The sequence below is a fragment of the Myxocyprinus asiaticus genome, chromosome 40 (assembly GCF_019703515.2).
Source record: "Myxocyprinus asiaticus isolate MX2 ecotype Aquarium Trade chromosome 40, UBuf_Myxa_2, whole genome shotgun sequence".
Classification (NCBI taxonomy): domain Eukaryota; kingdom Metazoa; phylum Chordata; class Actinopteri; order Cypriniformes; family Catostomidae; genus Myxocyprinus; species Myxocyprinus asiaticus.
In genome coordinates this window covers 13,853,771-13,880,498 of record NC_059383.1, presented here as the reverse complement: position 1 = coordinate 13,880,498, position 26,728 = coordinate 13,853,771, and the positions used below count along the sequence as shown (strand labels likewise).

Sequence of the window (26,728 nt, the reverse complement as noted above, 5' to 3'; positions counted from 1 at the left end):
TTCTGGTGCTCAGGGTTCTGTTGCACTGGCCAGAGGCCAACAGTTCAAAGAGGTAATGGGATGGGTAAATGGGGTCCAGAGTGATTTTTCCAGTTTTTAAAAATATATATTTATTTTATCCCCTTTTCTCCCAATTTGGAATTCCCAATTCCCACTACTTAGTAGGTCCTCGTGGTGGTGTGGTTACTCACCTCAATCCGGGTGGCGAAGGACAAGTCTCAGTTGCCTCCGCTTCTGAGACAAGCAATCCGTGCATCTTATCACATGGCTGTGCATGACACCGTGGAGACTCACAGCATGTGGAGGCTCATGCTATTCTCCGCGATCCATGCACAAATTACCACGCGCCCCATTGAGAGTGAGAACCCTTAATCGCGACCATGAGGTTACCCCATGTGACTCTACCCTCCCTAGCAACCGGGCCAATTTGATTGCTTAGGAGACCTGGCTGGAGTCACTCAGCACGCCCTGGATTTGAACTCGTGACTCCAGGAGTGGTAGTCAGCGTCAAAACTCGCTGAGCTACCCAGGCCCCCTGAAGTGTACAGTTTTTGGAGGGTGGGAATGGGAGAACTAATAATTCACTCAGCAGTCCGAACTGTCCTTTGTAGTCTTCTGATGTCCGATTTCGTAGCTGAACCAAACCACACAGTTACTGAAGTGCAGAGGACAGACTCAGTGACTGCTGAGTTTAACTGTATCAGCAGCGCCTGTGACAGGTTGAACTTCCTCAACTGGCGAAGGAAGTACAGCCTCTGCTGGACCTTTTTCACAATGGAGTCAATGTGGGTTTCCCACTTCAGGTCCAGTGAGATGGTAGTGCCCAGGAACCTGAATGACTCCACTTCTGGGGGGGTCATTAAAAAACATTAATCTCCTGTGATGCATGTACTGTTGGACTTTGTAAGTAGACAATATATATATATATATATATATATATATACACACATACTTACAGGGTTGGGAGGGTTACTTTTGAAATGTATTCCACTACAGATTACAGAATACATGCTGTAAAATGTAATTTGTAATGTATTCCGTTAGATTACTCAAGGTCAGTAATGTATTCTAAATAATTTGGATTACTTCTTCAGCACTGGTAGATTTTTTCACTTGTTTTGACTATAAAACTCTGCCAGTACAGTAAGACAAAATACACATGTTAAAAATACATTCTCTGAAAAACCTAAATATCTAATGCAGTGTTGTTTCTAAAACAAGATTAATCTAATTGATCTTGTTTTAAAGATTTTTAGATATTTTTACAGGAAAATAATACAAAAATTATTATCAAGAATATGATTTTTGCCCTAATATCAAATGTCTTACAAGAAAAAAAGAAATTATGATCCAACGTGAATTTTCTTGATAAAAAAATATGATCATGCCTGGTAACGTGCAAGTTAAATGGCTAGAAATAGCATTTTAGCTTAACGTAAAGCTGCCAATTTTATTTTATTTCTATTTCTTCTGCTCCAAACTTACTTCAAACTTACTTCTCTGTCTGCTCATATGAATGTAACACATCATAAGAAAGTGTTTCACTGCTGTTCAAATGCACTTTGGATCACATCATTTATATGTATAAATGTTTTCCATCTGAAAGGACTAAATATTACATGAAACAAATGACAATAAAATGCAAAGTAATCTTTTCAGTAGAGAGAGAGAGAGAGAGAGAGAGAGAGAGAGAGAGAGAGAGAGAGAGAGAGAGAGGAGCCTCACTTTAAAATCTGAGGCTTTTTGCTATTGAACTATAAATCCCACAATCCCCTTCACTGTTCAATCCGGAATAATATAATACCACGTGTCAGTGAAATTAAATTCTTCCGGTTCTGCGGTCTGACCATAATGAAGTAAGTGATGCTCTGTGTGTTTGCATTTCATAGACATATCTCCCCTATATTTGTAATCATATATATATATATTTTTGAGAATACAGTTATTTAAATTCTGAGTCATGATAAAGGCATGTCACTTGAGCAGAAAGCGAAAAACTAGTCTCAATCCTGCAGCAGTAGCTAAATGCTAAACATTCCTGTAGTGTGTGTGTGTTATAAAACAGTTCTTCCAAAACTCGATAGATTGAATTACTTCTGTTAAACAGCTTCTCGAACAGTAATAAAATACGAAGTACTAAGAAGCTCTTCCTAACTTCTCAGCAGTACATTTTAAGATCCTTACTTTAAGATGTATTGCTGTTTTGTCATGGTAAGTGGTAAACAATATAAAGGGTGAATTAAGTCTGTGACATTTTTGTTCGTTCGACATGTCGATTTTAGCATATTCTTCTTGTGACCGCATTAATTTAGTCTAGCTCACCCTGTTACTTCAGTTGATTTTACGAATACAATGTAATTCTGATACATGCTGATCTCTTGTTGCATACACAAAACAACACAAGCAGCAGGACAGTAAATACAGTATAAAATAAAAGTGTAGAGTATGTATATGTAATAAAGTTCATGATGTATGTATTCATTACCTCCATACAGTCCCCTCACCAAAGTGAAGCTCATCAATGAACTGAATGAAAGAGAAGCTGAACTGGGCGTCAAAGACAATGTGTCCTGGCATTCAGTCTATAAGAACAGCGCCTGGATCTTCATCGGTGAGCAGCTTGATAGCATTCTCTTCAGATTAACATTTTTATTGGTTAATTCTCAAACATGACACAGAACAAAGCATTACCCCCATTAATTCCCTAACTTGATAGCATACTCAAATTATAACATCATATTCCAGAACCCAGTCTGCCTATCTAGACTGCATTTGTGAGCAGCATAGGCACATTGAGAACATGCATATGATGTTATAAAATTCTCACAAGACAGGCAGCTCACTAGGTTTTGGGACTTTTAGACCTGACCCAAACAAAGAGTTTGCTTTCAGCCAGATGGTGGCAGCAGTCACCTATTTCTCTAAAGTCTTAATCATTCTCTAGAAACCCATGTTGGTACACCGTGTACTGAATATGATTTTTTTGGAATTTTTATTGTATTTGTTCCACCTTCTCTTAAGCCATCTTTACACTGACAAGGTGGCACAGAAGTGGCATTTAGATGCATTTACACAGACTGTTTAATGCTGCTCAGAGCAGGCTTAAATGCATTTACACAGAAATTACAATTGCATACATGATATGAGATTAATGTTTTAAATATAACAGTTTGAATATAGAAATATGAAATGAATGAAAATATGAAATTATACCTTAAAAATGAAACTAAATTATGAAATGTAAGCTCTATCATGACAAAAACAAAGTTTAAGTCTGCTCTGAGGTGGTTTAGAGCAGGCTTAATTTAGACTGGCTTTTGTGCTGCATTGCGTCTTTACACAAATTTTAAGCAGGCACAGAGCAGGATTAACTCGGCCTTTAGAAGCTTTAAATTATGATCGGTTCTGAAGCCAAGCCTAATGCGAAGATCTGCCACACTAAAGAGAACAACTTCAAGATTTACAGAATAATTTGTCAGTGATTTCTGTAAATTAAAAGTGTTTATAGAACGGTGACCAATTCAGTATTGTATGGCTGCTATGTGACTCAAAACATGTTGTAATCTGCAGGTGGCTTCCCTTATGAGTTGACAGAAGGAGACATCATCTGTGTTTTCTCGCAGTAGGTCCTTATGGCTCAAGCTCACATTTTTATTTATTTATTTACACTTCAAACATATCTTTCCTTGCTAAAGAAATCAGTACTTATTGTATCAGTACTTGTGTATCTCAGGTATGGAGAGATTGCCAACATTAACCTGGTTCGAGATAAGAAAACTGGCAAATCAAAGGGATTCTGCTTCCTGTGCTATGAGGATCAAAGGAGCACTATTCTGGCTGTGGATAACTTCAATGGAATAAAGGTGAATTCATTTTTACATATTCAATTGTGGCCCATTTGGGCCAGTAGTCAAGATTTTTACTTGCCCTGCCAACATTTATTAAATGTTTTTTTTAAACATTTTATATAAAATATTTACTAGGTTTTTAATTTGCAGTAATTATACATATATTATATAGCTCATCCTTACTGTTGAGCCCTGTGTTGCACTGTGCATCAGTATAACCTACCATACATACTATTACCATATACAATTACTAGGGCTGATCGATATGGCTACAAAAATTATATCTTGATATTTTTCAGCCTATTGACTCTCTATAAAACGTAATGGCCAAATAAAAATCATCATATTGCGTGTATTAAAATCATTGCAATATTTACAATATTGCTTAATTTTATATTGTCAGCAAAGTCATCATGATTATATCTTGAATATTCTATTTACTGTATCATCCAGCCCTAACAATTACCAGTATTACCTAGCATACTCTTATTTTTTTTATATAGTTCTCAACTTTATAAAAATATAAATTTCCATTATTAAACTTCAGATGCATTGTATAGCAACCTTAAGGCCTATTCACACCAAGACCGAATTGTCGCTACGATTGTTCGTTCCGAACGAGCTTTTACTAGGAACAATGAATTCCCATGGCGCTATTCACACTGGGTCCAAAAATCGGAAGATTTATTTTTGTAGGGAGGTGTCCACATTTTTTCTTCCGAACTGTGATGAAAACTGACTGAGCAATAAGATGAGAGCTTCTTGTCATTTTTCCAGAGTCGCCGCTGCTGCACAATTCAGTGTGTTTGTGGCGCAAATAACTAGCAAACACAGGCGCTGTGCTCTTTTACTCGTCTTACGCACAAAGTCTGAGTTCAGCAAATGCATAATCTAGAAACTGTAAACACATTCTTTCTTATTAGAATATTTATGTAATATGCTGATACCTCACATTATACAGTATACCTCATGTTTTGTCTTGGTGTACATAATTTAATATGTATAGTGCATGTTATATTATCCTAGCATTAAAAATAGCAATGAGGTTCGGCAATTCATTTGCACTAAGCTCGCAGTAAAATATCTCACAAAAAAACTCTTTACATGCAATATTTTACTATGAGTGTAGACAAACAAATTGCCAAACCTCATTGCAATTTGTAATGCAGTGATAATGTACCAACAGCGCTCAGCACAAGAAACCCTGAATTCAATACAAATATGCAATAATAGAATTAAAACCATGATGCTGTGTTTTTTTTATATTAATTTAAATGTTATGCATCATATTGTATACTATACCTGTTTTATTTAAGGTACTCTATTTCACATGTATGTACAGTTGAATTCAGAAGTTTACATACACCTTAGCCAAATACATTTAAACTCAGTTTTTCACAATTCCTGACATTTAATCGTAGAAAACATTCCCTGTCTTAGGTCAGTTAGGATCACTACTTTATTTTAAGAATGTGAAATATCAGAATAATAGTAGAGAGAATGATTTATTTCAGCTTTTATTTTTTTTCATCACATTCCCAGTGGGTCAGAAGTTTACATACACTTTGTTAGTATTTGGTAGCATTGCCTTTAAATCATTTAACTTGGGTCAAACATTTTGTTGTGCCTTCCACAAGCTTCTCACAATAAGTTGCTGGAATTGTGGCCCATTCCTCCTGAAAGAACTGGTATAATGGAGTCAAGGTTTGTAGGCCTCCTTGCTCGCACACGCTTTATCAGTTCTGCCCACAAATTTTCTATCAGATTGAGGTCAGGGCTTTGTGATGGCCACTCCAATACCTTGACTTTGTCGTCCTTAAGCCATTTTGCCACAACTTTGGAGGTATGCTTGGGGTCATTGTCCATTTGGAAGACACATTTGTGACTGAGCTTTAATTTCCTGGCTGATGTCTTGAGATGTTGCTTCAGTATATCCACATAATTTTCCTTCCTCATGATGCCATCTATTTTGTGAAGTGCACCAGTCCCTCCTGCAGCAAAGCACCCCCACAACATGATGCTGCCACCCCCATGCTTCACGGTTGGGATGGTGTTCTTCAGCTTGCAAGCCTCACCCTTTTTCCTCCAAACATAACGGTGGTCATTATGGCCAAACAGTTCAGTTTTTGTTTCATCAGACCAGAGGACATTTCTCCAAAAAGTAAGCTCTTTGTCCCCATGTGCACTTGCAAACTGTAGTCTGGCTTTATGGCGGTTTTGGAGCAGTGGCTTCTTCCTTGCTGAGCAGCCTTTCAGGTTATGTCGATATAGAACTCGTTTTACTGTGGATATAGATACTTGTCTACCTGTTTCCTCCAGCATTCTTCACAAGGTGCTTTGCTGTTGTTCTGGGATTGATTTGCACTTTTCGCACCAAACTACATTCATCTCTAGGAGACAGAATGTGTCTCCTTCCTGAGTAATATGATGGCTGCATGGTCCCATGGTGTTTAAACTTGTGTACTGTTGTTTGTACAGATGAACGTGGTACCTTCAGGCATTTGGAAATTGCTTCCAAGGATGGACCAGTCTTGTTGAGGTCCGCAATTTTTTTTCTGAGGTCTCGGCTGATTTCTTTAGATTTTCCCATGATGTCAAGCAAAGAGGCACTTAGTTTGAAGGTAGGCCTTAAAATACATCCACAGGTAAACCTCCAATTCAGTACACCTCCTATGAGAAGCTAACTGTCTAAAGGCTTGACATCATTTTCTGGAATTTTCCAAGCTGCTTAAAGGCACAATTAACGTAGTGTATGTAACGTCTGACCCACTGGAATTGTGATAGTCAATTAAAAGTGAAACAATCTGTCTGTAAACAATTGTAGGAAAAATTACTTGTCATGCACAAAGTAGATGTCCTAAACGAATTGCCAGAACTATAGTTTGCTAATATGAAATCTGTGGAGTGGTTAAAAATTGAGTTTTAATGACTTCAACCTAAGTGTATGAAAACTTCTGAACTGTATATCAATCCTTGTGTTATTTTATCCAGGCATAAAAAGAAGCTGGGTTTGGGAGTTTGTTTGGAATATACTTGTAGCAAAATACATGCATAAATATATAGACAGAAGACACAGGACGTATGCAACAGCGCTCTTTTTACTCCTCTCACTCGCACAAAAAAAATAAAAAATAATAATTATATATTCCTAAAAACGCATTGCATTTAGTTTCCATGTTCCAACAACATGGAAAGAACATTTATAAAACAATTATGCCAAATTAGGTAAATAACTGCCTTAACCGCATTAAATAATCTCATGCATTGACAGCTGAATGCTTATACACTGCCCGGCCCAAAAAAAGTCACATACTCCATTTCGTTGGAACGGCTTTAGCTTTGATTATGGCACGCATTCATCATGGCATTGTTTTGACAACCTTGTGCACCATCTCAACATTTATTTCTGTCCAGAGTTGCATTAATTTTTGGCTGAGATCTTGTATTGATGACAGGAGAGTTGAACCACTCTGTAAAGTCCAGCACATCCCAAAGACTTTCAATGGGGTTAAGGTCAGGACTCTGTGGTGGCCAATTCATGTGTGAAAATTATTCCTCATGCTCTCTGAACCACTCTTTCACAATTTGAGCCCGATGAATCTTGATATTGTCATCCTGGAATATGTCTGTGCCGTCAGGGAAGAAAAAAATCTATTGATGGGATAACCTGGTCATTCAGGTAGTCAGCTGACTCCATTTTATTGCCGCATAACATTGCTGAGCCTAGAACTGACCAATTGAAGGAACCCCAGATCATAACACTGCCTTAAATCCAAACGGCGACTTTCTTTTTGGCCAGGCAGTGCAGATCCATGCAGCAGAATAAATGTTTGTAGAACAGTGCTGCCTACTGTACAGGGGTGAAATATTTTTTCATTTTATTAGTTTCGGTCTCCGTATTCTGCTAATATTAAGCTCAAAAGACTTGGCATAATGTTGATTACCACAGAAAAGACTTTTGATTCATCCCTTGTTTATTTAGAAATAACGATTACAGTGGATGTGAATGTGGCCAGTCCATAAACAATAAAATACACAGTTTCAAAAGTAAAACCACAAGACGTAAATACTATGTGTTAACATGACTATATTGTGATAAAACCTCTGTTCTACATTATTTTAGCTTACTGTTTTAGAAACAATTGCTTATAGGTTTTATCAGTTTTGCATCGTCATGGCAACAAAATATTAGATTTTAACTTAATTTTTTTTCACACTAAAATCAAGCTAACACTAATAATTTTTGTATCTTGTGGTTATACTTTTGGAAAAAACATGCATTTTGATGTTAATTAACTGGCCCACTTAATTTCCATTGTAAGTTCCTTACAAAGGAATAGTTCACTCAAAAATTAAAGTTCTCTCATCATTTAATCACCCTCATGCTATCCCAGGTGTGTATGACTTTCTTCTGCTGAACACAAATTAAGATTGTTAGAAGAATATCTCAGCTCTGTATGTCCATACAATGCAAGTGAATGGTGACCAGAAATTTGAAGCAAAAAAATGCACAAAGGCAGAATAAAAGTAATCCATAAAACTCTAGTGGTTAAATCCATGTCTTCAATAGCGATATAAGTGTGGGTGAGAAACTGATTAATATTTAAGTTATTTTTTATTATAAATTCTCCTCCTTGCCCACTAGATTACAATATGCAAATCACCAAAAACAAAAGAAGTAAAGATTTACAATAAAAAAGGTCTTCAATATTGATCTGTACCCACACCTATTATATTGCTTCTTAAGATATAGATTTAACAACTGGAGTCTTATGGATTACTTTTATGCTGTCTTTATATTCTTTTGGAGATTCAAAGTTCTGGTCACCATTCACATGCATTGTATGGACCTACAGAGCTGAAATATTCTTCTTAAAATCTTCATTTTCTGTTCTGCAGAAGAAAGTCATGCACATCTGGGATGGCATGAGGGTGAGTAAATTATGAGAATTTTCATTTTTGGGTGAACTATACCTTTAAGGTCAAAGTATACTTTGGTTGTCCACGTTGCCGATTTCTGTGACACAAATTTAGTCATCAGCACAGTCTGCATGGACTCAGTGTGCGGCTCAGATTTTCTTGACATACGGACAGTGCTCGTATGTGCACATCGTTAGTGTGGTTGACTGTACTAAAAGACTATCACAAAGCAGATGTAGTGCACAAGCGTCAAAAGCTCGCACTTACAGTGCTTGCTGTCAAGAGAGTATGGCTTAGTTCGAAATTGCATACTACCTCATACTCGTATACTCCTATTATGTCTGCCATTGACACATATGTAGTCAGAGTAGTATGGGTAGTATGCCATTCCAAACTCATACCTTGCCTATACCTTGAATGGCAAAGTGGTTGACTGGGTGCAATCCGATCCGGAACGCAGAAAAAAAAAAAGTATACCCGGGCCTTTACCTTAACTGTGATTTATTTATTTTTTTAAATGGACGAGTTAAGTATTTTCTGTGGTAATCAATAATATGCCACAAATGCTATGGATTGCAGTTAACTTGTATTTTACCAGGAACATTCCTTTAATTTTAATAGGTCTATTGAACTAATTTGTTCTTTTTCTGTTTTCTTTCTCTATAGATTAAAGGCCGAACCATACGTGTAGACCATGTAGCAAATTATCGGCCACCTAAAGACACAGATGACATAGATGATATCACTGAACAATTGCGAAAAGAGGGTTGCGCTCCCAAAGTGCCCCCTCCTTCCTCCTCTGACTCAGAATCTGAGAAAGACGATGCTGTACCTTTGAAAAAGCCAAAAAAAGGTGAGAAGAGGTTGTATCTCTTGTGTACACTCTGTATATAGTTTTTAAGATAAAACTAAATGGCTCTATTTTTGGTCTTGTACTTAAGATAAAAAGGAGAAGAAGAAAAAGAAGGACAAAAAAGAGAAGAAAAAGGCATTAAAGGAAGAGAAACGTGAGGCACGGACTGAGACGTCAATGTCATCCCCACTCAGAGTGGAGGAGGAGGAGGAGGATGTGGCGTATGAGAAGTATGCTGAAAAAGGACCGGCAGACAACAGACGGGACAGACGTGGACAAGAGTCAAGAGGACATCCACAGCACAGAGCAGGGCAGGTGGACCGATTCAGAGACGGATATGGAGATGATAGGAGAGTTGAAAGAGACAGGGATAAAGAAGACAGAAATACAGACAGGAGCAGAGAGGAGAAAAGACATGAAGACACACGAAAGCGAGACAACAGGGATAGAGGAAGAGGGGGTGATAGAGAAAGAAATGGAGAAAGAGTACAAGATGAAGGGAGAGACAGGGGTAGAGAAAGAGAGAGAGACAAAGGAGGGGAGCGAGACAGACACCGAGAACACAGGCGAAACTAAATGCACGGCTGTTTTTTTCCCCATTCAAAATGGACTGTTTTATCAGAGGTGATTTTATTTTCTACAAGTGTACCTCCGAAAATGTAAATAAATGTTTAGAATTTGTGCTTTACACTTTACGTACACCCGTTTGACAAATAAATACATTTTATTTGCATTTATATGGTACAAAGACCAAAAAATATTCTGATGAACAGTGACAACTGAAAACGTTTTTCCAAAATCAAAATGATGCTCTCAAAGGACCCCAACCATTACAGATTTCGGTTGTAAAACTAGTAAAAGATTTAGTTAAGGACAGGTGTTCAGCAGAAGGAAAAACAATGTGCACATTACCCATTTATACCTGCTCAACAGGAAACAACAGCATTTCTCCATCGCTAATATTTCAAATAATCTCTAGAGCCATATCAACAGATTTTAATAAACTAGCAAGAGAAGATGAAACTGAACTACACAGTTATACTCTGAATAAATAAACACACAGAATTCATTAGTTATAAACATTGAGATTCCGGCAATTTGTTTCACTAAATGTGTATACCTCAAAGTATACCAATTTTTTTTTTTCCACATTCAAAATAATTGCTTTCAGTACTGAAACAATTTACAGTTAGCAAAAAAGTGACTGCATAGGTTTACTGAGTCAGGGCTTTTCTCAGAAGTTTCTCTGATACCGTAGGGAAAAAAGTGAATCGCCCAAAATAACGTTCTAAATGTAACTGGTTATAGCCTGTAGTGGCTGTGGGCTGTCCAAATCATAAGCAGTCAAATATGAACAAACTGGCCAGGAGCGCTGAAGATGTGACTCCACTGGTTTTGTTCTGTCACGGACACTTAACACTCAGGTCAGTACTTAAGGTTAAGGGTCAAATGTCTGTTTGCACGGAGCTTTTATAATGTACACTGTCTGGTCACGATCATCTGACGTCCCTCATTGCATTGCTCATCCGCTAGACTGCATCACCAACCCTGTTTTGAATTAGCTATCAAATAATACAGATAAAAACATGTTTACATCAGTTCTTAATTGGACATCACCAGTATCTAAAATATAAACAGCAGCCATAATGTTGTCAGGTCTTTGGAATTAGCGGGCTTCTATAACTAGCACTCTTGTTGTGGACATTTTTAGCCCATTTAATGTTGTTTTTGCAAGCTATCTTTAGGTCTTGAGCCCAATTGTCTTCACCATCACAGTATTTGCCAAACTAATTCAAGAAGACTTTAAACATTTGCGACTGTTCTTCAACTCTTCTCTCTCAATGTATTATAATATTAAAATGAGTATTAAGTTTCCACTTGACTCATTATGGTAAATTAAATCATAATCACAATCTAAAAACAGAATATTAAAGAAGATTTTGATGAGATAGCCAACAATAATGCAATTGAGGCTTTTGAATTTGGGTAGTGAATGTGAACTGCTGTTGTAAAACCCATGTCCCTTTTAATATAATATTTTTTTCCAACATTAAAAGTTTTTTCTCTAACATAATACATTTAATTGAACTGATAAGGAATAATCTGGCAATTAGATTTTAATATGTATACTAACAGTTGGAAATGATCTCCAAAACAGAAATTGTTATCGCTGGGTCGGCACAGGAAACATCAAAGCTGCATCATAGATAAAGCTTGCCATTTCACTGCCATACATGTTAAGTATTCTGGTCCTTGGCGGGAACTTGTTTATTCACAAGTTTATTAGGATGTGGAACTCCATATTGATCCTGATGGCTTGATTGCAAGACATGGCACACAGCTCAGGGAACCACCTGCTCACTTCATTCAAATGCATTTATTCAGTTTTGTGTTCACTTCTATTTAATGGAGTCTGAAATGCTGTGGAAGAGGGACAGATGGCTGGTGGGCTATTTTGACATCAAATGTCTTGTCTCTGTTCTAGAGCTACAACAATTTGCAACATGCAACAACTAGCTGCATGGTCATACCTGAATGAATATATTAATGTAATCACTGTATATTCATTTTATTTGAAAATCTAAACAGATCAGCCTAAATGGGCAAATTAAAAGGGATTGTTCAACCAAAAATGAAAAGTGTCATCCTCATGTTCTTCCAAACCTAACATCATCTTTATATTCCATGGAGGAAAAAAAGTCATGGGTTTGGAAAAGAATTTTCATTTTTGGTTGAAAAATGTTCTAAACCATTTACACTCCACAAACATTCGATGCTTGGAGCTTCCTTCAGGGCTCATGATTTACATGCAAATACTCCATCCTGTTCAACACATATTTGCTATTTTTATACCAAATTTTCTAGTGATGGGAGTGTTTCTAACACCATTTGACATCATTTTTCCAGATCTCAAGAGGAATGATCTGTGTCAGCCAAGTACCTTGAAAACTACATTGATATCTTTGATCTCCGCTATCTACAAAGCCTGCAAATAGGATTTCAGGTTTATCCAGAGAATTACAAAAATGTACAAGAATATTTTTCTAGGAATGAATTAGCTAGATTTCTCATTAGCATATTTAGTTGCCATGACAACTGCATGTCGAGCGCACAAGCATGGGGGACGAGAGTCGGTCCACACATCTGTGGAGCAGAGACACTGACCAGAGGACTTGAGCTTGATGCTTTCGCCTCTTCCTATAGGTCTATAAAAGGACATACGGAATATATTTCCTCTACAAAATATTTATAAAACATTTCATTTACGTTTACTTTAAATAGAGAATGAAGCAGAGAGATAAAGAAGGGCTGAAAGTGTCAGTTGTGTCAAACTCAGGATGTCTTAAATGGAACCACCCGCTTTCAGGGAGATTAATGCAGTTCTCGTACAGACATCTCCAAAATCGTAGAGGTATTTGATTAGAGGCTGGGTTCAGTGTAACTGTTACCAAAGTTGGTTTTCGTGCCAAAGTAGGATAACCAGTGAACGTGCTATGTCCTTCAAGCCCATAAAACAAGCATGTGTCTCTTCCAGTCCTTTCAAGACACCGGAGGTTTAAATCATAGTGACCTGAATTTGAGACTGAGTCCTTAAAGCAGGCAGACTCTAAAAGACTGAGTTTGTATACAAGTAAGGCATTGTGGGTTTTCTGACCAAAGGGGCGCTTAAATATTCGCTCATACCTTGCTGGATTGCTGGAGTAAACAACTTCAACCTAGACTAAACGATTCATATTAGAGACATAACAATAACAACAAATATAAAAAACAACTAGATTTGTGTGTATATTTACAAAACGTTTGCGTCTTCTTGGTTCAGATATAAGACAAAGTAACATACAATGAGCGTGTTTACATGCACAATCTTACACCGATTATGCCTAATAAGCTGACAAAGTGTGTGGTCCTGTAAACGCATTCCTTAAACGGTGTTTCTTTAATGAGGTAAGGTCATAAACGGTTTAAGGATAAACTGGTTGACAAATGTAGATTTTTCCCTGATTTTGCGTTGAAACACCGTTACTGGAGTTCTTTTCGGCTTATCCAATGTGCGCAAGTGTTGTTGACGTCAAAAGCAAAGAATAAACCAATGATTTCAAATCTCCTGTAAAGATGGTTTCTTATGTTGTTGTTTTTTTTTAATAAGCTGATTTTTTTTTTTATAGTTGTCAGAGTATTGCTGCACATGTAAACACAATAGCTGGGTTTCCTTCCAACTATTTTCATGCACATTTTGTAATTGCGCATAAGAAATCCTGAATGGAAATGCCTGATATGCAAATAAACTTTCTAAGTTAGCTTAAAATTTAATGCGCTAGGAGGAGGTGAATTTTCTAGTTATGATTAGTTAAAATGCTCATTAAGGTGATGGAAACAGTTTATTCACAAAACGATGACATGTTTTGACCATGTGTGCACGTGTTATGTGTTAAATAGCTTGATGTGACAAGTCCAACGAAAGGTCCGATCTTGGCACACAGTTCTTCGAACATAGTCCTTAACACACAGCTGGTCGTTAAAGTGATTCCTCAAAATCCACCAAAACAGTTTTGAACACGGGCACTCCTAGGTATGCTGATGGCGTGTGGGCATCGCAGCCATTTCAGCACTCATTATATTAGATATTACACTTATTCTGCAGCAACTCATGACAACATTTAATAGAACAAGGTACAATTGGTCCAATCCTGCAATTAAAACTCTCCCTGGAGCAAAGAGATGATTCAGCTGCTTCATCATGACAAGGCGGCTCCCTCATGATAATGTGCAAACGCAACAATTTATTTTCAGAGAGTATTTTCATTAGTTGAATTTTTAGAAATGCACTTTAAAATGTGAAACATTTTGATGGAAACCCAGCTAGTGACAACAAAACCAGTATTATGTGGTCAAATGCACCAACAAGGATAGCTGGTTGTTTGCAATTCTGCACTGGCTCCTACGCATACTAAAAATCCAAGGTGGTGAGAAACATACTTTTAAAAAAATTAAGTCTCAAATATAAATATATATAACCATATAGCAAGATCAAGAGTATTTGAAGGTCTAAAAAGTTGTAGTTCTGTCACTAATCCTGTAGCTGATGATCAACTTCGTATCTATTCAGTAAATCAAAAACTTAAACAGCCCCCCTCTTAATCAGTTTCAACAAAGAACCTTATTCACAAATTGTCTTAACAGTAAGGACAGGCAGAGTAAAACTATTCAAAAGAGAAGCATGGTGAAGAGGTCAGATTCTTACCTCACAAACATGGTGGCTATGCAGTCTTTTTTTGTAAGTGAATTTTATTTCCACCATGCACACTCAGCATTGGGCACTCTATTTCATAAAGACATTTAAAAAATATTACCATTTACATTGCCATTTACAATTGTCAAAGTTCCATTTGATATTCCAGGGGAAAGCCAAAGCAGTCAATGCATTTTTGTACTCGTAGGTTTTGTACGCTTCTGAGGCAAATGTTCCGCTTTTCATGCCTAGACTTGGCCCAAGGCCCGGATGATCAGATGATTTTCATTTTTGTGAAACTATGCCAGCTGATTACAAGTTCCTGTGGATTTTGGGCTTGATGAAGGTAATCCCAGACACTAAACAGGGTCATCCATACCCAGACTCTACTGTGGGCGTAGTCAGATGGTTGAGAATGTTGAGGTGTTGGTATGCTTGGGCCGTGCAAGAGAAAATCTCAACTGCACCAATGCCTTCAACTGATTGCCAACACCTGCACACTCGAACCCCTGTTTATCTCGAAAAGAATCTCTGTCATTCGTCTAGCAAACTAACCTACAAGTGAAACTTCAGTGTGGGCTGTTTGAGCGGAAGAGTCTTGAACAGAAATATACACAAATGTATACATCTCCCACTCGTTGTCTTCAGACTCTCCTGTCTGAAAGGGAGCAGCAGTTGTCCAGGGTTTCCGCCATTGGGAAAAGCCGTCTCTCGGGCTTATGCTGCCACCTCAGCACATAGAGATGGTGACGTTGATACCCAGGTTGCCATTGTCGGCAAACAGATGGGCAATAGAGGTATCAAATACAAGACAGTCACTGTTCATGATGGCCGCTGCAACACCATCGTGGATTGAGCGTGGTGTTGCCTCCCATGTGAGCCGCCTACGATTGCCGTTCAACTCGAGGCGGTAGGCAAAGTTCTCAGCTTGCTTTCGCGTGCCAATGAGCAGCACGATGGCAAAGAACTGCTGGTGTCCCTCGTATTTCTCCTGCTTCTCTAAAACAAGCATGAAGTGGTGGCCGAAGCACGACTGCATCATGACCCAGTCCACAGCCCCAGGCAGGTTAATGTCCGTGGCCAGGAAGACAATGTCCTCCCCCTGTAAGGTGGTAATGGATTTGTGGGCATGCATGAGATGTGGCATAACCGCCTCCAGGGAGCCCTGCCACTTGCAAGAGGCCCCTGGACAAGGGCAGGTGTATGGGCGGAACTCGCACACCTCTTCGTGCTCCGGTTTCTCAGTGTGATGTAGGGACAGAAGACATCCAGCCGAAACATACTGCAGGGAAACAAAAAGAGAGGAAAATAAAAGCATGTACAACAATAGAATAAACGGGTGTTTTTTCAACTTCAAGCACTTTTAGCACTATGGACTTCTAGAAAGTAGTATCTTTCAAAAAAAAATTATATTCTCAATAGTTTTTATTTGTCTACTAACAATATCCAACAGTGTAAGTACATGCATCACAGAAAATGTGTAATTTTTTTTATTTTTCATAAAGTCATGAAAATTTCCACCACAGTGTCATTTCCAGCACATCTCAAATTCTATATTGTGTTTAAAAAAATTCTGTGTTGGAAATGACGCTGATGGAAATTACATTAATGCTAATTAAATGGCGGGCTCCTTTGCCTTGCTAAGGATAATTTCATAGCTAACATTTTATGTTATGTTATACACACAGTTAAATACATTTGACACTTTTTGAATAATTTAGCAAAATTACAGTTTGATGGGAAATTATGCAATAAAACATTCTGCTACCATTTTCCTTGATGTTTTTTTTAAACATAACTTTTCTCAATTTTCATTTCAAGCATGCTCTTTAATGACACTTTAAAATAAAAACTTAAATAGGGGCAAACTTTTGTGGTGGAAATGACACCAGAACTGTGGGACTGTTTCTTTGAAAAACTGATGTGACATAATTTTCACATAATAAATATAGAAACGGTTTATTTCACACATTGTTTAGATTATCATAGTTTATAAAATGTATTTATTTATTTTTAAATCTTCATAGTTTAATATTTAAAAGTCTGTGTCTGGGACAAGGCTAAAACAGTAAAATCTGTACATAAAAGGAATTTGACAGTACCAAAAATAAATAATTAAGGCCTGGTAAATGTTAAGTCAGTTTTAATGTGACTTTCATATAACAAAAAGAAAAAAAATTGGAATCTTTTCATTTAAATAAAAATCAACCCCTGGGGCAAGAAAGAAAAAAAAAAAAAACATTCCTCTATGGAGAAAGGAATTTGAATGACATGGTTTCCAGACCTTTTGACCAAAGAATTTCCATGACTTTTCCAGTCTTTTGTAATAACAGGATAAGGATGAAAAAATAAATAAAAATATTGCACACAAAGAGCAATTTCTAGCTTAAATATTTTAGACATCACAAGAAAACAAATGTAATTGACTAGAAATTCCCATGATATTTCCATGTTTTTCTATGACCGTGGGAACCATGGAATGAGTGAAAGAGAGTGTATAAGTATGAGTAACAGATGATGAAGGTCGAAGACAGAGCAGCTCAAGAAAGATGAGCGAGAGGCCAAGAAATAGTGAGAGAACAAAGAAAAATGGGCAAGTGAAGGGAAAAGTAGGATGAGGGGATTTAAGAAGGGCAGGTGAAAGGCACAGAAAACAGGAAATAATATATAGGTAAAAGCAGAGGGAACTAGGCCCTGTGTCTAATGTATCAATATCATTCCAAGCAAATTCATAAATTACAAAGAATTATCTGTCTACTCATGTGTGTACCATACAAGCAACATTACTAATCATGTGTCAGGTTATTACCCCCCCCCCCCCCCATTGCTTGAAGATGAATAGCACAGCAAACCTCTCTCTTTGATTAATCTCAGAAAGGGAATATCAATGAAGGCCAAATATGAATCTTCCCCAATCTGCTAACTTTGTAAATGTGCAGACTACATTACTTTCACTGTGCACTTTAAAATCAACATTTATCACACTCACTGGACTACAAGATTAAAATTACGTCAACAAAAGGTGAATATCCCACAATAACCTAAGAAATGCCCTTTTTAAGGAATTCAATCAGCTTAGTAGAACTGCATTAAAAAAAAAAAAGGTATTCAACTCAAGTTATAGGTGAAGGTTTAGAATTCAAGACTCAAGGTGATAACAGCAACAAAAGGAAGTAAATCCTCTAATGAATGGGCAAGGATAAAGGAGAGAACCTACAAGTTTTCTGACAAATGAAAGCGAAATTACGCCAGAACAGGAAAGAGCTAAGGCCTTTTCACACCAAATCCAAATTTTTGGCACACAAAACACGCACAACAAGATTTAAAAATACAAAATAATTTCTAGAACTTCTTCAAAGACATTCTGAAATATCTTAGTGAAACATCTATCATTTGTCTGAATTTAAGTACTGTATCTTCACTTTTTCAAAGCAGGGCTCCAGGCTACGACTAAATGGACCATTTTTCCTAACAGTGCGATTAAACGAGGTCGCACCACAAAGTTGCCCCACTCTCTGATTGTGCGCTGTCATTTTTTATTGTGGATGAGAAATATCAAAAGGCAAACATTCACAATGCGAAAGAAAACAGCTCTACCCGGATCAGTCAGCGCAGCTCAAGGCTCAATGGACAGATCAGTGCAGAGATGTGCATTTACACGTGGACCTGTCTCGAGCTCTCAGCCACGCAGATCATCATAAACAGCACTGCGAGAAGAACGGGCTGGGTAGCGGATTCGGCATTGATTATTTGTTTAAAACCACTATGAAAGCCCATAATGTGTCGATGATTAAACTAGTTTAAAATCGTATTAAATGGCCCCAACAAACTAACCAGCACTGAAAAGGAATAAAGAATAAAGATTATAAGCCAAGGCTTTCAATCCACACTTCACAGATATTAAAAAATATTTACCATGTACTTAAATCAATATATCAGGGTAGTGAGGGAATACAATTTAATTTCAGGATGTATTTCTCTTGTGAAAAATGGCATAATTTGTTTTATGGTTACTGTCCCATGTTATTATGGTTTTACTTTTACCTTTGGTTGCTATGATCTTATTGCAAATACCAGATCCTGATGAAAAGAATCAGTGAAAGAAAACTAATTCCTACTGTCTCTATAGACACACACAGGCTCACACACACACACACACACCTGTGGCTCGTTTTAACTTTCTCTCTGATTCCGTCACATGGAGATCGACGAAATAACAGAGTACTGCGTGAATGTGTGAACATAAAAAATGGTATTAGACTGAATTTTGATGCGATTCATAAAGTAACTTTGCCCTGTGTATGTGTGATTGTGTGCTATCCTCGAGATTTGTCATAGAAAGTGTATGTCCATACGCAGCTTCAGTGAGAAAATTAGGTACTTTCAATAAACAGACTGTTTCATTTGAACATTGTAATATCTGCTTCTTGTCATTTATAATAATTTTTGTGAATATCGCAGTATTCATTAATGTGTCAACATTTTTGCACTTTTATTTTTTGCACTTTATTTGCAGTGAACAGGGATTTATGTTTTTTCACTGAGGACTCAAATGAACATTCATATCGGATTGTATTAAATATTTTGCTTAAATTATTCTAATCGGCTCCTTTTTCAAAGTTTCCTGTAAATCCCTTAATTTATTACAGTTAAACCCTTGCACCACAAGACCATCCTTATCTAAAAGGGTAGTGTAAGGATGGAGGTGTGGGTGATCTGCCCACTCCACACCTCCCCCCAAGTGTGTGCTTCAATATATGCCAAATTAAATTATTAATCTGAGTGGCAAGTCACTGGCTGCCTAGCAAAAATCAATGAGTGACAGCCGTTACCCAGTGGTCTAGAGAGCCCCAGAGGCTGTAACTGCCTTAAAACACTTACAATTATTGTCAAAAGCCGTTAATAAGCAGCTGGGGCAAAAGAATCATCATATCACATCTCACCTGCGTTACGCCATGTTTTCCAACCTGTCTTTCATTAGGACATGGCCCGTGTCCAAATTCCCTCAAATTCATTTCTCTAATCCTTCCTCATTTCTCAGCCTTTCTTTTCTGAGTCAAACAATTTGACTTCTGGAGGTGTTAAAGGGATTAAAAGCATCCCATCTCTCCCCTCCCAATCAGACAGTTATCTTATTATCCACCTATTTTAATGAGAATGATAGGATTTTGAGCGGTAATCCTGAAGGCAGTATGGTGGTGATAAAGCCCCTCAAGAGCCTGTTGGAGCTGAGGGCACTGGTATATCGGGATGGATGGTGTGCATGGTACAAAACAATAGTATCAATTGACTGTTTAGGAAAGACAAAACTACATATTTTCAAAATTGCCTAAATGCTGTGTTTTCTTAACTATTAGTCGACTAGTCTTCAGGAAGCCCCGAGTAAATTTTGGTCAACCAGACCTTGATCAAACGTGTTCAGATGTGTAGCAAGTTATCACACAGGATGCATTCTTGTGTTCAAAAACAGCTAGAAGCATCTTGGTGAAGCATGGTGATATTTCATACATCTCAACTTTCAATGGTAATTAAATAACTCACTGTGGTCATTAAAAATCCCAGGGCACATCTCGTAAAAGAGAAGGGGTGTAAGCCCTGTGTCCTGGCCAAATTCCCCCCACTGGCCCTTATCAATCATGGCCTCCTAATAATCCTATATACATGAATTGGCTATATCACTCTACTATCTCCACTCTACCAATAGTTGGTATGTGGTGAGCGGACTAGTGCTATACAAGTGTAACGTTCATTCATTAATTCAAATAGCACAAAGACCTCCTTAAATGATATGTAATCTTTGGTACACACCTTTGTTTTTGTGTCAATAAAGTGGTATTTACGCCTTACTGATGGATTTGGAGGGGTACTTGCAGCAAAAAAGTTTGGCAAACACTGCTCATCCCCTTTAAAGCACCGCTGTTAAAAAAAATAAAAATTAAACTAGTCAACCTCACTAATCCAATAGTGGTTGTTGGCTAGTCAACCATCCTGCCCATCCCTAGTTAAGGGTACAAGATGCACTTAATCGGAGCGAATTTCAATCGAAAGTAAGCATCTTTATGCCCTATTCACTCCGAAGGGCAGAGCCCTTTAAGTGGGAACTCTAAAGGGAGCATGGCATTACTTTTGCTTTGCAACAACTTTGTTACTTTAGCTAATAGCCTTGTGGAACAGCCGTTCGTGAGGGCATTCAGTTGCTCACTTTTATTTGAAATAACCCTTTGAATGACATTCCCCTCTTGCACTGCCCTTCAAGGGTGCAAATATGCTGTTTGGTATTCACTATTAGGGCTGGGCGATATATTGAATATTCATGATATAACCACAATGATTTTGCAGATGATATAAAATTAAGCAATATTGTATTGATGATTTGAATGTGCTTTTTATTTGGCCATTAAGCTTCACAAAGAGCGCATCAGCCTGACTAACTTCAGAACAAGTTACTATACAGATCTGCAATAGCACCACAGTATAACAGAAGAAGAGATGACAACGTTTCACCAGATGCGGAACATTGTAAACTACAAACTGCAATTTCAGTGTCAAAATAAAAGCTCCAGGTAAAGGTGACGTAAAAAGGTCATATATATATTACTTTTATATAAAACAAATCTAATCCTCAAAATAATAATGATAATTCAGTATTATATTATAATAATTATACTGGGTCCCATGATAATAATTTAGTATTTATGCAATATTCAACTTGGTTCCAAAAAATAAGTGGAATAATTTTTGCACCTGTGAGTATAAGTAGAACATATTGATGGCCTTAGTGCAAGAGCCTTCAGCCACTACTATACCTGTAACTGTCATTGCTGTGAACTGCAAAACTACCCTGGATCACATGCTTTGCATTGATTAACCCCTAGAGCAAAACAATTTACTGTGCCTTTCAACAACACATTAAGTCAATGGCAGCCAAGCTCAAGTACCAATATGCATGCAACTTTAAAAAAAAATCAATTAAGATAAAAATAAAAAATAAAAATAAAATACAAACGCTCAGGACCAACACACAAACAAGTCTGTCACTGGCTAAAAATTCAAATCTCCAGCTTCCCTTTCTCATTCACTATAATTAACATTTATAATCTAGCACCAGTGTACATGGCTCCAGAGACCTGCTGAAATAATAATAAGTATTTTCTTTCTAGTACACCCATGATGCTGTGCCAAGTTATCCCTGTGGAGATGCACAGACAGACCCTGGGCTTGGAGCTTAGCTACTGAATTATGTACACATTTCCGCATTTAAGTTGCAAATTATATCTTGCCACTTTAAGCCGAGAGGGGAAGTCATTGGATATGCTCATTCTGATGAAAGACAAAACATCTTGACATTCTATTAATTAGTTTTGTTTTGTGTTGAAATGAAAATGCATTTAAAATCAACAAATTAACATCACATAAATAACAGCACAATTAGGGGACGCAAAAGCCTTCAGACGATTATTAGTGGTTTTAATCTCACCCTAGGCTAAAATGCTTATTTTCAAAACATTTCAAGCTAAAAAAAAAATTTAAATAAATAAAAAACAGGGCATCTGGAAAATAATAAAAATAAAAGAAAAATATTGGCAATTTTATTACACAATGAAACAAAGCTAGAGCTTGAGGAAAAACCTTAAGTGTACTTAATTATACTAAATTATTCATTTAAAAACAGATCTATTCCCAAGTCCTCTCGTTGACATTTTTGCACTTTTAAGGCAAATCATCAAAACCAGAACTTACAAAAAATGCATAAAGCTGTTAAGTAGATTAATTTTTTTTTCCAAAGTACCATTCAGATCAAAGGTACCTTTCATTTTACAATATTACAATCTGGAGAGTTGGGATGCCCTTGGTAGCCTTGATTCAAAAGACTATTGATGTTTCCCATACACCTATTCACACCAAAAGAATGAGCGGCAGGCTTAACTCCCCACCACTAACAAGTGGGAAGACCTTGAGTTCCAATCAACTGAAGTGTCAGTAGAAAAGAATGGTGTCGCCATGCTCGAGAAACGACATCATTACAGTCTCTTTTCCCTCAAGGACAGAGTGAGAGCATATGAAATGGAAAGACAAAGCGCTCGAGACAAAAAAAGGCCACCATCATCTTGGTTCCTTCTTATAAGACACAGTGTCCGCATATGACTTCATCTCCGCTGGGAAGAGGCTGGGGTCATATTTAGAACCATCTCTGCTGGGGGCTCAGACATCAAATTGCCCCCAAAACGGTCTATACATCAGGAAACCAGAATCTGATTTTGCCCAAGACTGGTAGCAAGCCATTGCATTGCGGCAGTGGAAGCCTAGATACTCGCCCTGCCACTCTGGAATCAATAGCAATTTAGATAAAAGTTTCGAAAGCTGAAATCGGTCCAGGGAAGGCCAGAGTAATTAGGTTAGAAGGGGGGAAGGGAATTCTTACCCTGTATTCCTCTCTCAGTCTCATCCAGCTCTTCAATTACACAATGTTTTTATGGAGCAATTCATGTAATGTGTCTGTTTGCACATTGTAATCAGCATTGAGGAGGAAATACGCGGCTCTTGAGACTGCTGTATTGCATTTTCTTCCAAAGACTGTCCAAGAATCATATTACAATTAAAGGGATATTTACTTGATAAATTTTAAAGGCATAGTTCACCCCCAAAAAGATATACCTTTATGTTCACACAGTGTGACTTTCTTTGTGGAACACAAAAGATGATGTTAGGTAGAATGTTAGTCTAGTTCACATTAACTTTCATAATTTGATCAATTTATTAACACAAATTCTCAATCTGAATAATTAAATGAGAATCAATTTCCACCTACCCATACAAGTAAATCAACATCAAATCATATTTTATGTGATAATGTACATAACTAGGCTTATAGAATATTAAGAACTATATCAGAGGTTATACAGTATATTAAAAAAATTAAATGTATTATGCCCCCATATTTTTAATTTCAGGTGCATTTTTGTCACTTTTAATAGTATTTTTGCCCTGAGTGCCCCTTAATTTCATCAAAAAAACAAACAAAAAAAAGATCTCCTTTTGTGCTTCATGGAAGAAATAAAGTCATACAGGGTTGGAAAAGCATAAGGAACACCATCATTTTTGGGTGAAACATCCTTTTAAAATGTTTCCTGGGCAAGTAAACGCTTTCGTTAAGTGCAAACTGAAGCATATGGAAACAAGTCAGATGAGTGGAAAACTATGACAAGCATTATATTCATGCACCTAAACAGCAAATGAACAAGTATTACAAGACATCCATGGATAAAATCTTTGCAAATCCAAATTTCAAACACTGAAATCTGATCTTCAGGTGCAATACTCACCTTGCTCCCTGGCAGTGGTTTGGTGTGACAAACCGGTCGAGTTGTGCCTGCGACACAAACACCTCGTTGTCGTGGCCACCCGAGCAGGCACCGCAGCTGGGACAAATCCCTCAGGAGTGGGAAACAGGAGGCCGGGCACAACATCACCAAAAACTGAAGTCTGCCTTGTCCGAGAAAATTAAGCTAACCCAATTCTAGCTTCAGTATCCTTCAGGAGATTCAGTTACAGACCGCAGATGGTCTCTCCATTCATTTCCAGAAAAAGTCGAAAGCCAAACATGTTAATCTCAAGAACCTTATTGTACAAAGCAATTTGCTTCTAAACTGCGAGGAATGAATCTACTGACCTACAAAAAGTCAAGCAGGTAAACTAAACAGACTGTACTCTCTCACTCAAGTGAAACACCATTCCCACGAGTGCATTTGAACAAGTGAGTGTGTACGGCAGTGCCAGGTAATTATACTCGATGCCTCCCCATTCATGTCAAATTGTGACAAGGATGCTTTTGTGCCCTGAAGGACACTGCTGGCAGAGATCTTGTTTCACATCTACTGCCAAGAACGCAAGCCTTGCGGACTCGTTAAAGCGACGCGGCCCCCTCATCTGCTGGTCGACACACAAACGCAACACAGCAACAGTAAAAACAAAATAATATATCGATTCAAAGCATGCACCATGAACTGCATTGTCTTCTCAAAGAACCAGAAAGAGCCCCACAGTATGACGTGCAACACGTAGACGAACTGTCATTGTCAAAACACATCAGTTCCAATTAGAATTCTGTTATCATTCCAAGATGGCACAAAAATTGCTTCACTTGCGGTTCACATTTCAAGGTTTTCGGTAAACATAGGTTGGTTCTTCAAACAGCTCTCAGAATATGCGATGAAAAGCCACAAACACATCTACAAATCACAGCATCCAATTAAAACTGATCAACCTCCAATAAAAGAGCTTTAAAACACAGTCAGTTATTGCAGGTAAGCCGCCATAGTCCGAGAGAAGTAGCAATCTCTTCTCATATGTTGCAAGAGCCTACCGACACACTGCTTGCCAAGTGACTGTGATTCCTGCAAAACAAACAATCTTTTTTTCTCTCTCTTTCTCTCTCTCCCCTGTTGTTGCTGCGCTCCGGAGGGTGACAACTCAGCAGAGCTGTGGACGCGGAAAAACATTCTGGACTGCAGCACTGGCAGCACGTTTGCACACGACGGGAGGGGGGAAAAGGAGGCGGCGGTGGAGTGTGAGCATGAGTGTGTGTGTGTGTGTGTGGGGAGGGTCTCACCTCCCCTCCCCATTCCTCTACTCACATTTTTTTCTATCTATCGTGCCTGTAGCACAGCCATTTGGGGACCAACAGACGTAATCTACAGATCTTTCATGTTAGATTTGCACTTGTTTATTACCCTGTGGTATTTTGAAGGGCAGATATGAGAGTAAACACTGTGCATATACACAAGTGAGTGAGCCATAAGGGAAAAAGATGATCAAACTGCAGCAAAACGTACAAAGTGGCACGTAAAAGTCAGTTTGCAAAAATGTATACAGAGTAACGTTCATTCTATGAGACCAGGTTGGCTGGTTTGCCACATATGCCTCCAATTTCTCCACACAGCTCGAGCAATTCAATGTTCTTTTCATTTTCCATTTCCCTTCATTTTCTTCCCATCCGGCCCTCCTTTGACCTCTTGCAATAGGCTTTCAGATGGGCCTGGATGCATTCACATATCTCCATGCCTTGAGGTCTATAGATTCAACTGCCACTACCATAGGTTTTATTTACATTCATATACAGAGTGAGAGAGACAATCTGTCTCCCTGCATTCTAAACAACTTCACCCCCTTTCACTTTCCTAGACGAATGGCCACGCACACAAACACACACACAACACACACACACGTTCTTTGTACTGAGCTAATGATATTTTACTCCTCTAACCCTACCAATAAACCTAACCCTCACTCTAAAATTTTCATAAAGAATTTTTTTTTTTTTTTAATTCATGCACTGTCTTACACCAATTATGCTTAAGCTGACAATGTGTGTGGGTCATGTAAACGGTTTTCTTTTATCGGGGTAAGGTCACAAACAGTTTAAACCGATCGGCACACATATGTTTTTGCCCATTACCCCGATTTCACTCTGCATGCAAACACCTTTACTGGCGTTCTTACCGGTTTATCCAATGTGCGCAAGTGTTGTTCACATGACTGTTTACGTTTTGAAATCTACAGCAGACAATAATACTTATTCAAATCTCATGTTAATGCAGGTTTCTTACTTTGTGCTTTTTTTATTTTTTATAAGATGACTGGTTATCAGTGTATTGCTGTACATGTAAAAGAACTCATTGGTATTTTTTTCATTGCAAGGAATTTCCATTGACTTCTATTGTTTTTATATTGACCTAACACTATTTTCTATACTCTATCCCTACCCTTTACCCTAAACCTTTTATAAACTGTATTCAATCATTAATTAGTACATTCATTAAGCTGTTTGAATTGCTGGGACAATTGAGAGGTCCAATGTAGTTAATTTCAGGTTTTCCT

At 37.7% G+C, this 26,728-nt stretch overlaps 2 protein-coding genes across 2 annotated transcripts in view; one reads left to right on the top strand and one right to left on the bottom strand.

The window, feature by feature from the left end:
* The first annotated feature begins 1,835 nt into the window (after positions 1–1,835).
* On the top strand, positions 1,836–11,038 carry LOC127431025 (RNA-binding motif protein, X-linked 2-like). Its single transcript, XM_051681215.1, has 6 exons — positions 1,836–1,856; positions 2,496–2,611; positions 3,571–3,622; positions 3,734–3,863; positions 9,435–9,621; positions 9,710–11,038. The coding sequence occupies exons 1-6, from the start codon at positions 1,852–1,854 to the stop codon at positions 10,195–10,197; spliced, it is 978 nt and encodes a 325-aa protein (XP_051537175.1). The 5' UTR covers positions 1,836–1,851; the 3' UTR covers positions 10,198–11,038.
* A 152-nt stretch (positions 11,039–11,190) lies between these two features.
* The window catches only part of LOC127431026 (E3 ubiquitin-protein ligase Siah2), a 45,901-nt gene continuing 30,363 nt past the window's right edge, over positions 11,191–26,728 (bottom strand). Inside the window, exon 2 of the mRNA XM_051681216.1 lies at positions 11,191–16,133. Within this exon, the coding sequence (XP_051537176.1) occupies positions 15,582–16,133 (552 nt within the window). The 3' untranslated portion in view covers positions 11,191–15,581. The remainder of the gene's footprint in view (positions 16,134–26,728) is intronic.

Coding starts and splice junctions, on each gene's coding strand:
- LOC127431025 (XM_051681215.1), top strand. Junction 2,612..3,570: donor CAGCGCCTGGATCTTCATCG/GTGAGCAGCTTG, acceptor TGTAATCTGCAG/GTGGCTTCCCTTATGAGTTG. Junction 9,622..9,709: donor TTTGAAAAAGCCAAAAAAAG/GTGAGAAGAGGT, acceptor CTTGTACTTAAG/ATAAAAAGGAGAAGAAGAAA.